Source organism: Vicia villosa, unplaced genomic scaffold, assembly GCF_029867415.1.
Source record: "Vicia villosa cultivar HV-30 ecotype Madison, WI unplaced genomic scaffold, Vvil1.0 ctg.002086F_1_1, whole genome shotgun sequence".
NCBI lineage: Eukaryota > Viridiplantae > Streptophyta > Magnoliopsida > Fabales > Fabaceae > Vicia > Vicia villosa.
In genome coordinates this window covers 126,097-136,948 of record NW_026705834.1, presented here as the reverse complement: position 1 = coordinate 136,948, position 10,852 = coordinate 126,097, and the positions used below count along the sequence as shown (strand labels likewise).

The following is a 10,852-nucleotide window of genomic DNA, read 5'->3' as shown; positions in this document are numbered from 1 at the left end:
TTGCAGAGGTTGAGAAAGCAAATCGAGATGACTCGGATGAAGGAAGATGAATCATTCTTGGAATACTTTCACGTGTGATGCTGTTAACAAACCGGATGAAGACATGAAGTGAATCAATCAACAATATCTAAATCATTTACATTCTCCTTACCCTTATTACACGAGAGCGATTACAACCACCAAAACATTTTAAGCTCTCCACTTCCAGCTTAGCAAGTGTGAGCTCAGCAAGTAGTTGAAACAATTATTGACGGTTAGCATCACCAGATTTCTACAAAAGTTAGTTGCTAGCAACAAAGTTAGTTACTTGTGGATGAAGCAATGTAATTCTCTCATTGTAGACATAGCATACACTAAACCAGTGACTTCATGATTGTACAAATACATGTTCCTATTACAATAAATACTAAAGGATATTATGTCTATAAGTTGTACATGTAACTCAAGTTCACGTTAAACAAAATTTGCAAACAGATTGGCTGAGTTACTATTACACGTTTGAAGTATGCTCTATGATTGTACTAGTCACCACCAAAATCTCTATGTTCCGAAGGTGGACGTTTCAATCTCTCAAATATATCATCAAGAGATTCGAACGAAGATTGCGAATTTAGATACGATGTCTGTGTACTATTACTAAGAGGAAGGAATCTCTTGGAGTCAATGTTAGATTTCAAACTTTTAAATCCATTCACCATTGATTCCCATTTTGTGGCTACCACAGACGATGGCGCTGAACTAATGTCCTGAAGAGAGTCATTAGCATCATTTGTCAAAGAGGAAGATTCTCTTTCCGGGGCGAAATCTTTACTCGACCCTTCTTCACTCGGGTTTGTCCTTAAGGCTGAATACTTTCTGCCACCAATTCTTTTACTCATGTCAATCTGATTTTCTTCATTTTTAGCCTCTACCATGATGCTCGTTTTTTCTTCGCCCGAGGTACTCTCGTCCAGAGCCTGTGAATGTATCATAAAACTAGACTTGAGACTGTTTCTTCAAATCTATGATAAGATAGTTGTTACCTCTTTTTTTGCATTACTAAGATTTGAAAAAGAAAAATGATGAAAAATCAGTGGTTTTCGATGTGTACCTTGGTTCTGTTGTTGACAGACTCGACATCCACACTTACGCTGAAACTTCTAGCTAAAGGGAAAACAAGTTCACCAACATTGTGTCCTTGCTGAAGAAGATAACGCTCTGAGGACAAAAGAGACGTATTTAAACCTATTCACGACTAAAATGGTACAAAGAATTTGGTAATGAAAAGACTTGAGCATACCTTTCTGCAAGATTATTACTCCGGACGGGTCGAATCCGTCCATATCTTCTGCATCTTCATTATTAACTTTGAATATTTTCCAACTCCCACAATAGTCGATTATTCGGTTAAAGAAATTTCCCGCTATTAGCGAAGTGTATATAACCATGATAAGCGGGTAAATTTTGTTGAATCCTTTGCCAAAAAAAGGAACAGCATCATCAATGTTTCCCATTTTCTGCACAAAATATTTGTATCACTGATAGAGAAAACATCAATGTTTGTAGCACAATAAATGAAGCTGGAGAGAAAACAGTAAAATACTTTTTCAAAAATGGTTTTTCTACCCCCGCCGATATTGATGAGATTGAGAAAGTTGTATGAAATCGGTGCAGCATATCTTGCCACCATCCTGCAAGAAGATGTGCATTGCATAGAGAAGAAATTTAGTATAACCATAATACGCAGGAATGACTAAAAAGATACATACATATATACTAAAATAGCGAAAACTTACGAGCATATCATAAGCAAGCTTACAGAGCTTGTTTGTCTTGGCGTCAATGCGTAAAACATCAACATTCCAATTTTGAACAAGGAATAATATGTACAAACACACATATACATCAAAGGGACAAAAGCAGCTAACTGAACAGAAGAATCAAACAATCAGAAACATGAAGAGATATAAGAAAAATGTGTAGCCTTAACAGAAAGGTCTACAAAACTCACCTGCACAAGCACTTCTTTCTGTCCTGCAGCATGTACTAGGATAGAGAAAAGTGATAAGTCAACTCCACTCGGTAGTATGGTAGCCTCTGCTAATAGAATGAAAAACGACATGAAGCCTAATATAACAGCCAATGATTTCTCAACTTGTTTCTTTAATATACACCGCCATAGAAACTCTGCGATAAATCAACATATTTCAGCTATATAAAATTGTTCTCTCTTTGGTTAAAAAAAATTTAGTACGAACAAATATATGGTGAGTACCAATTGTATCCAAAACTGCACCTACTTTGCCTTTTCGTTCAGGTCTCAAGCATGAAATATATTTCCTGCCAGATTGGAATAAAACATATTTAAATAAAAACATAGCAGCCCTATTACTTCATAGATATAACACTTGAACACATGTTTTCTTCAACCAATGAAATTTGGGACTATAGTTCATATAAAAGTGGTACAACAACAATCGGGAATATTGGACCCTTCTCCTCCCCACAAACAAATATGTGAAATTCAAAATGATGAGAAGATAAACAATGAGAAAAGGAAATGTAAATTAGGAGCAAACCATCTTGTAGCATCACGACTGTCACAGTTCTTTACGGTATCCTCCAGCTCAAGGGCTTCTAGGACAAATTTGGTATATTCACTATAAATAGTATTAATACCAATGTTAATCATAATACTTCAAGAAAATATGTTTAGTATTTGAAGAGAATTTGCATATACAAAATATATAAAAAAAACGAGTGGTTTTGAAGTATTATGGTATGTTTCGATACAATGGCATCTGAGAACTGAGAACTCAGTACGAACTTTTATAGCATAATAGATTGTGTGTACCTTCTATATCGATAATACTGCACACGAGCTCTTCTAAGACGACGTCTTAGTGATGCCATTGATTTCTCATCGGTATCATAATCCATGTCTTTTTCTCCTAGTGTCCCTCCCTGTGGTTTGAAGGAAGGATCTTCTTTCAACTAGAAAAACAGAGACTCAATGTTACATAAACACCTAGCAATAGAATATTTAGAATTTATAAATACCTGAAAATACTATGAAATCATAAACTTTACCATCTGTTGCATCATTTTGTCAATTATATTCATGTAGGGTCTCAAAGAATCTCGCTTTGACATTTGCTTTGATGTCGCCTGTGTGATCTGACAATTGCACACCATCAAAAATCATATCTGCAAAGAATAAAGGATAAAAAAGAAAGTATTTCTTTTTTCAATCAAATGCAGATGTTATATGATCTACTTGACGTTTACATACACCGAATTTCAGAATAAATAGGAAAAGTCAATCTAAATCATCGATATGCAAGATGAAGTACACTAACGATATGCGAATTTAAGTGGTAAATTGTTGTATGGCAAAAGTATGAATAACTTACAACGATGGCATTTGAAAAATCTTGATGAGCGTCGTCTAATTTGACAGCCATTTTTGCAACTTTGTGGGAAAGAAATTTTTGCTGAATGGTCCAATCTGCATTTAACCAAATACCCTTTGGAATTTCACTCATACCGAATCCGAGTAAAAATGCACCAGTAACAAGTCCAAATGTGTTAGAGCAAGCCATAGCAAAACCCATAATGCTACCAGTCCTGCAAATTATTAAGAATAGAGTTAGATATATGGTATTTAGCTTGCGAAGATCTGAAATTTTTTGCAGCGTATAACATGGTTTTAAATTGCATTCTGCAACCGCAATTGAAGATGAGTGGTTCACAATCAAATGATTAAAGTAAAAAGAAAGAGAAGCGAACCAAAATTTGTTAAGAGCAATAAGCAATATCAATCCAGAAAGTGCAACAGAACCAAGGGAGAGATAGAAAACAAGGTTTCCATGTAAGCTTGTTCTTAATCTTGCTTTGACCGTAAAGTCTCCAGCATCTTCATAACCCTGAATAAGGGGAACCACAGCCCTGTTTAGAGAAATAATTTAATACAAAACTATGAGTTTCTTTCTCTATTAACCTAGTTTCCATAAATATCCTAAAAGATGAATCACATCATATTCAAATTCTAGGGTTATATAAAAGGGAAGAAGAAGAAGGAGAACCTTACCATGTAAGCAAGAAGGTACTCCAATATGATAAGCTCCATAAGAAGGAAATGACTCCATTGTAATTACCATTTAGTGTCTAACAATCAATGAAAACAAATGAATCAATCAAATGAAAGCAATAAGGTGTATAAGTTTATGAATAAATGGAGAAATACCGTCCATATGTCGGCCGGGACAAGGATGATGATGGAGAGAGAGCAGAACCAGGTATAAGCAACGGTGAAAAACACATATTTAGGTACATCAGGTCCAGAGAAATATCTCAATGTAAAAATCACCATGCCAATTGTCATTGGTAATGAGAACATATAGAACACCCTCATTTTAATCTATGCTTTTATTAAATGTTACACTTTCTTTTCAATTGTTATTAATATTATTCATTCATATATGTAATGTAATGCAATTTGTATAACCTCTTCTTCCCTTTCTTTGAAGAACATTACATTAGAAGATAGAAACACAGAAAATGGAAACCAGAGAGACTATGGTGATGTGAATGTCTGATAAAATGATCACGGAGAACCGGTCAAAATGACCCTATTTTCACTCAACATTTTCTAATTCTTGTCTTGATGAATCAATAATACATTTAAAAATATTCCTATTTTTATACAATTGTTACTACACTTTTATGACATATTTTCTTCATCATCCAAAACATATATAGCTCGTGCGCCACATAGCGTCGCGTCCTTGATCCTCTTGAACAAAATCATTGCTTCATGTAATTTTCTTTTACCAAAACTCTATTCTCATCTGAGCAGTAGCCTGTTATTAACCATTCTAGCCAATACTAATCCAAAAGCCAATGCGGTACCGAACAAAGCATGCAACCTCACACAAAAGTACTTGGCCATGAAAATCTTGTTTTTGTCCTGCAACAACACAATGCGATACAACCTAGTTTTAATATTAAAAACTCTAGAGAATATCATACTAGTGTTGCAATTTACACAGACTCGACAACATTCTTTCACTTGCCTTGTGATTGTCTTGGACAAATCTAACTACCAGGTTTCCGACCGGTAATGTCATTGCACAAAGGAACTAGTACGACCATAATTCAAAACCAAAAGATTAAATCGTAAGTGTATGGCCCAAAATAGCAACTATACGTGCAAAGAACGGAAGAAAGCATAAAATTACTCACAATACAAGTGAGAGGAAGTGTTCTGCTTAGACCAAAAGCAACCAAAAGAGCATAGAGCATAAAGATTGCCACTTTCACTACCTCTGCACCTCTTTCAGTGCCAAGTCTAACCAAAGGCGATAATTTTCCGACTTCTTTGTCTCCATCAACCTGTATTATCCACAAAAAAAGGTCACATACTTGAAAATACTTTCATAATTGGAATAAAAAAATAACAGTACCTGATGGAAATGACTGCAAAAAAGGATAAGAGATGTTGTGAAGCCAACAAGGATTGATGCTGAAAAAACTGCTCCACTCAACGGGAAATGGTTTGTCACACCACTAAAATCATTCAAAAACAGCAATCAATCAAGCCATGAAGAATATATATTACTATAACTCTAGTCAGGTAACTGAGATAACCTTGCACTGCCTTGTACTAAATAAAAAGCAGTAGTGGCAAAAGGACCAAATGCTGCAAAACACAATGGCTCTCCCAGTCCCTGATAGCTTAACCGAAATGGTGGACACTACAAAGTCAACGCGTTGAATTGATAGTTAGCTTATAACTAAATAAGTTCCTTGAAATAACATGATTCCGATATCAGCAGAAATTTTACCTGATATATATAGCCACAAATAATTGCACAAGTAAGGAACAACACGGATCGCACGTTTCCTGCCTCAACAGCGGCCCAAGTCAGGCCAACGAAGCCGAGAGCAAGGCATAAGTAAGCAACAACAAAGATTCCTGTACGGCTTTCCGAATTCAACAAGCCAAGTTAGTTTTATTTTTGATTTCAAACATGTGCAGAAGGAAAACAAAACAGGCAAATACCAAATACACGTTTGAGAGAAACTAACCTTCCAACCAGGTTTACAACTGATTCCTTTTTGTTCTTGTCAACTCCAGTGTCAAAATCATAAACATCGTTGCTGCAGTAAACACATTCGGAGTTACTATCAGTGATTCGAAAATGAAAACAGCATCTAGCAAAGCAAGAAGTTAAAAATCTACCTTAAGTTGAGCCAGGTGATAACAAGAACTGAAGAGGCCAAGAGAACAAAATAGCATTTAGCTGAGAAGATGCCTGTCTGTAAATAAGCTGCTGCACTTCCTACCTATTTGTGGATATTAATGATAACAAACAAAACCGTAAACACCGGTGAATTGCTTAAAATGACATGAATTCACAATGCAATAAAAGTATATATAGAGTATAGTTGATTGAGAAGCTCACAGTGAGAGGGACTAAAGCAACAGAGTAAATAGGCAACTTGATAGCTCTCCAAATCAATGTTTCATTTGAAATGTCCTGATCAACATCTTCAAAGCTAGAAGGAGAAGATGACAATTCTGCTTCTCCTGCACAACACACGTGTAGGTGGTAGTGCTGTCTTCTTGGAAGTTGAAATCTCCTATGTAAGACTTTTTGCATACTAGTACTACATTTTGAGCTTTTGGAAACTAAATGACACCTGAAAATGAAAGGAAAAAAACATGACATGTTATATTATATGTATATGATTGTTTGCATACAGAAAGGAAATATTAAGAGAATGAAATTGCCTTTTGAAGTAGTTAAGTTGGTTGTTAAGGAAAAGAGGAGCATGTGTGAAGTTACAGAACGTAGCAGCCATTCAAGCACCTCCTAAGATTACTCATGTTTTTTTGAAGGTGTGAAAATGGAGATATGATATCCTCTCACTACAATCCATCCGTGTATGTATGTACCACTAGGATAATGCCACCTAAGATTACTACAGTGATAGTGTCATCCATCACAAGTCACAATAATTGTATTTCATTTATTTAAAATAGTTACATATACATTTTTAATATTTTCTATTTTACTGAATTTTAAAAACACTCCTATCATTTTTTTTTCATAGAAAACCATATATTAGACACGGTTTATTTTGTAAAAATATTATTGTTTTTTGAAAGTTGTGTTAGTTTATTTAATTAATAAAGAGAAAAATAAGCTATTAAGGTAATTTTTTAGGTGTATTATAATGTCAAAATAGTTATTTTTATTATTTTCTTATAGGTGTATTATATCTAATTTATAATTTAGTGTAATTTTAAAAGAGATTAATTGTTATTCACTCTCACTATAAAAAGTTTTACACAACCATTTATAATCATCACATTAAATATATTTAAAATAAAAGTCAAACGTAAAATTTCTTTATACTATGTATTTTAATTAAATTTATTATAAAATTTTTTTTCTTATCAAACAAAACTAATAGAAAAATGAATATGGAAGATATTTTTTCAGAGTAAATGGAGTTATAAATTTTTAATCACTATTTATTAGTTTTTTTTACAAATAAAGCATATGCAAAATATTTTTTACTTGTTTTTTTCCCACTAAAATTAATCTTGTTTGAGACATAATGAAACATTAAATTAAATGCAAGAGATTAAGAAGGATACAAAACTCTATAACTTGTTATTTAGTAGGGATGACAATTTGACTCATATTCTATAGGCAATCGTACAAAAATTCACAATGGGTAGGATAAAAACCTGCAAAATAAATATGAATACAGAAACAGATAATTATCCATTAAAATAAGCAAGTATGAATGCGGACACGAGTATCTTACTACTCACACCGCCCCATTCCCGCACTACATATTTATATAATGTCATTTATATTATATAAAAATGCATGTTTATCAATTTCTAAAAAATATATCACTATTAAACTGTTACATATTTTAATAAAAGTGTCTATTTATTTCTTAACTCAACAATAACATCTATAATTTTTTTATATGGTTAAAAAATTTAGAATTATATGATATTTTATAATTAATCGGTTTCATTTTATTAAAATCGGGGGTAAACGGATACGAGTATGGGTATTGCAAACCCTGATCATTATCATCCCTATCATTTAGTAAAAAGTCAGATACATTTCTTATCTAGATGTTACAAGAAATTTTCTGCGGTCTAAATTATGTTATTTTACCGAATTTTTTTCAAATAACCATTTTTTTCAAAAAAAGCATTCCTAAATAACCACTATTTCAAATGATTTCTAGAACTAACCACTTTTCAACAAAAAAAATCGCCACACAGAGGTGTAACTACTCTATGTGGCGCATGCATGCATTTTAAAGAGGACGCGCCACACTGGATGGTGCACGCTCCTCTGTCATGCCATGCAGTGTGGCCTATGCATGTACTGCTAAAGTGCAGTAGTCATTCTGTGTGGCTACTCAGTTGTTTTGTTTTTTTAATTATTTAAATAAAAAGTAATTAATAAATTATAATAATAATACTTGAAAAAAGAATTTACACAACGGTTGGATATTGTTTACCTACCTCGTTCCCCTCCACCCAAACCTCCACCAGTAAAATAATAACGGACCCATATTTTCCTTTGAGGCCTTTGATTTCCCTGAGGTGTTTGGGAACAGCTTTGAGTCGTTTGAGGCAGATGTAGAATTGGGATGTTGAATCATTGTGGAAACGAAGTAATGGTTCTTGTGGTGCTTGAAAGACACGTAATGGAGATTTAATGTGCTTTGTGGTACACATGATCATGACATGTGTTCCAAGTTAGCTGGTTATCCTGTTGCTTGTCGCCTTATGACCAAAGAGAAAGGAAACATTTCTGACATGACATTTAACAAGGTGCAGCTGAAAAATATACTTGCAACTTTGAAACAGAAAGACCTCGAAATATCTGAAATATCAAGCAAGTATACAATATTCGTGCCCGAAACAACAAGGTGATAAGAGGGGAAAAATGGATATGATTCCTTGAAATCGGCCGTCTTATAGCAAATGCATATAATAGGGTGTGTATTAATCTGGAAAAGATATGGTTTCTTGAAAAACATTTTTTCCACTTCAAAGTGCCCCACCTCAAAATCCAACCGATCAAATTATGTGCATTAGGGGATTTTCTAAATCACTGCGTTTTGTTCAAGTTTATTTGAAAGTGGGATGCCCTATACCACTAACATCACCTAAGTGGACAATTCATTCAACAAAGGAAACTGAAACTTGACCAAATAATTTTTTGGATAGGATGCAAACCAAGGCGGAACCACCCATAGATATCGGTTTAGGTGGTGACGCATGTTTTGATTCATTTTATATTTTTATCTAACAATGTATTTAGGCGATGAAACATGTTTTAGATGTATTGTTGGATTGATATTAACAATGTAAACTTGATACATTTTAATGTATATTTCAGCTTCTTACATTTTTTAACGTTTTTGTCCTTCATAATATATTTTGTTTCTATAACAGGTGTTTGTGTGATCAAGTAAAGGTGAATTTGGAAATAGATTTCCGGGGCACCCTAATTTTTTTTAAAAATCTAATAGGGGTTTGCATTTATGGGCTTACCCCATATTATTAAAAAAAATTATAGTAAGAGTTTATTCAGATATATATTTCATGACGCACCCTAATTTTAATAAAACGAAATAAGGTGTATTTGGAAGCACACCTTCGAAATAACCTTTGAGACAGGATTGGGGTTCTAAGTTTTACATTGAGCTAAATCTTGTATAAATATGAGTTCCATTATACCTGTTAGCACAAACACACAACACATACAAAATGTCTTAATATGTATATTTGATTTTTGACTACTTCAACGGCGAGAAACCCTCTCACTAATTTAGGTTCACAAAGATCATCCATCTTATCGATCTAAAATCTATACTAGAGAATCTGTATCTAGACAATCGAAGAATTGTGAAGCTCTATTTCCGTTTACCCTTAATTGACAACGAATAGAATATACAATTTAGCAAGTTTGGCCTGCAGACTAATGTAGATTTAACTGTTATCTAAAGTAAATTTCACCTTTACGAAACAAAAGGTCTGATCGGGGTGGATGCGAAGATTGCGAGATCAAAAATATTTTGAAGTTGTTGAAACGTTCTACTCGATGATGAAATGTATTGTTAAATTTAAGTTAACGATTATCTATGTAATATTTCATTTTTAATGTATGTCATAATAATGATTGATGTTAATTTATCTTATATTTTTTGCATCTTTTTTTGGTGTTTTTGACTCTAACAGTTTCCAAAAATACATCTCCGAATTTATTTGAGGTTTAGGTACGTTTGGGTGTGCCAAAAAATGTATTTTCGAATTTGAGGGGCATTTTAAGATTTTTACAAGGGTGCATGAGTAATCCTTAGGGTGGGAAAAGTAATCCCCGAAAATATATTGACATTTCTTAATCCACTCCATATATTTCTCAGACACCTCATAAAAATTTAATTCTATCTCTTTTAAAAAAAGATCGAGAGATACTCTTAGACATGACAATGGAGCGGGTTTAAGCATTATCAGCCTTGCCCTTGCCTCCGCTCTCAGTCAGGGATAACAATTGACGAGACTCCTCAATTAAAAAATGTGTTTTTCCCGCACTCACCCTGCCCCAGTTAAATCAATTTTACCTATTAGATTCGGAGCGGGGGCGCCTGAATCCAACCGAGTTCAAATTTTTTTAGTCACGACTAAACACTTGGTTCAAAAGCCTTCTTCCAAACTCGGGTTGACTTAAGATATATATTAGTTTGAAAAGCCCTTTTGTTTTTTCCTTATCCTTAGACTAAATTATTTTTTCTGCATTCCATTAGCCTATTTTCTCACTAC

General features: G+C 33.7%; 2 protein-coding genes across 3 annotated transcripts; both read right to left on the bottom strand.

Moving 5' to 3' along the window:
- Positions 1 to 314: 314 nt before the first annotated feature.
- Positions 315 to 4,428, bottom strand: LOC131637790 (uncharacterized). Of its 2 annotated transcripts, none has more exons than XM_058908367.1 (14): positions 4,226 to 4,428; positions 4,070 to 4,146; positions 3,769 to 3,927; positions 3,393 to 3,606; positions 3,070 to 3,156; positions 2,834 to 2,973; positions 2,559 to 2,639; positions 2,255 to 2,319; positions 1,991 to 2,166; positions 1,776 to 1,906; positions 1,583 to 1,670; positions 1,280 to 1,496; positions 1,091 to 1,197; positions 315 to 956 (listed from the first exon to the last, which is right to left on the bottom strand). In XM_058908367.1, exons 1-14 carry the CDS (start codon positions 4,391 to 4,393, stop codon positions 522 to 524), a joined length of 2,145 nt encoding a protein of 714 aa, XP_058764350.1. In that variant the 5' UTR covers positions 4,394 to 4,428; the 3' UTR covers positions 315 to 521. The 2 variants fall into 2 exon arrangements, with proteins under 2 accessions (XP_058764350.1, XP_058764351.1); XM_058908368.1 differs by having other exon boundaries at positions 3,769 to 3,905; positions 4,226 to 4,362.
- A 133-nt stretch (positions 4,429 to 4,561) lies between these two features.
- On the bottom strand, positions 4,562 to 6,914 carry LOC131637791 (2-carboxy-1,4-naphthoquinone phytyltransferase, chloroplastic-like). The gene is made up of 10 exons (XM_058908369.1): positions 6,776 to 6,914; positions 6,447 to 6,684; positions 6,224 to 6,327; positions 6,070 to 6,141; positions 5,826 to 5,964; positions 5,629 to 5,735; positions 5,445 to 5,547; positions 5,224 to 5,373; positions 5,055 to 5,120; positions 4,562 to 4,948 (listed from the first exon to the last, which is right to left on the bottom strand). The coding sequence occupies exons 1-10, from the start codon at positions 6,844 to 6,846 to the stop codon at positions 4,826 to 4,828; spliced, it is 1,173 nt and encodes a 390-aa protein (XP_058764352.1). The 5' UTR covers positions 6,847 to 6,914; the 3' UTR covers positions 4,562 to 4,825.
- Positions 6,915 to 10,852: the final 3,938 nt, after the last annotated feature.

What these genes read in the sequence shown, in the direction of transcription:
- LOC131637790 (XM_058908367.1), bottom strand. Translation starts at nt 4,393, where the DNA reads ATGAGGGTGTTCTATATGTTCTCATTACCAATGACAATTGGCATGGTG. An exon ending in AGTACCTTCTTGCTTACATG is followed by an intron (nt 3,928 to 4,069) that starts GTAAGGTTCTCC and finishes TTCTCTAAACAG; the next exon opens with GGCTGTGGTTCCCCTTATTC. An exon ending in GAAAAACCATTTTTGAAAAA is followed by an intron (nt 1,497 to 1,582) that starts GTATTTTACTGT and finishes TATTTTGTGCAG; the next exon opens with AAAATGGGAAACATTGATGA.
- LOC131637791 (XM_058908369.1), bottom strand. Translation starts at nt 6,846, where the DNA reads ATGGCTGCTACGTTCTGTAACTTCACACATGCTCCTCTTTTCCTTAAC. An exon ending in GTTGTAAACCTGGTTGGAAG is followed by an intron (nt 5,965 to 6,069) that starts GTTAGTTTCTCT and finishes GAATTCGGAAAG; the next exon opens with CCGTACAGGAATCTTTGTTG. An exon ending in TTTGCAGTCATTTCCATCAG is followed by an intron (nt 5,374 to 5,444) that starts GTACTGTTATTT and finishes TGGATAATACAG; the next exon opens with GTTGATGGAGACAAAGAAGT.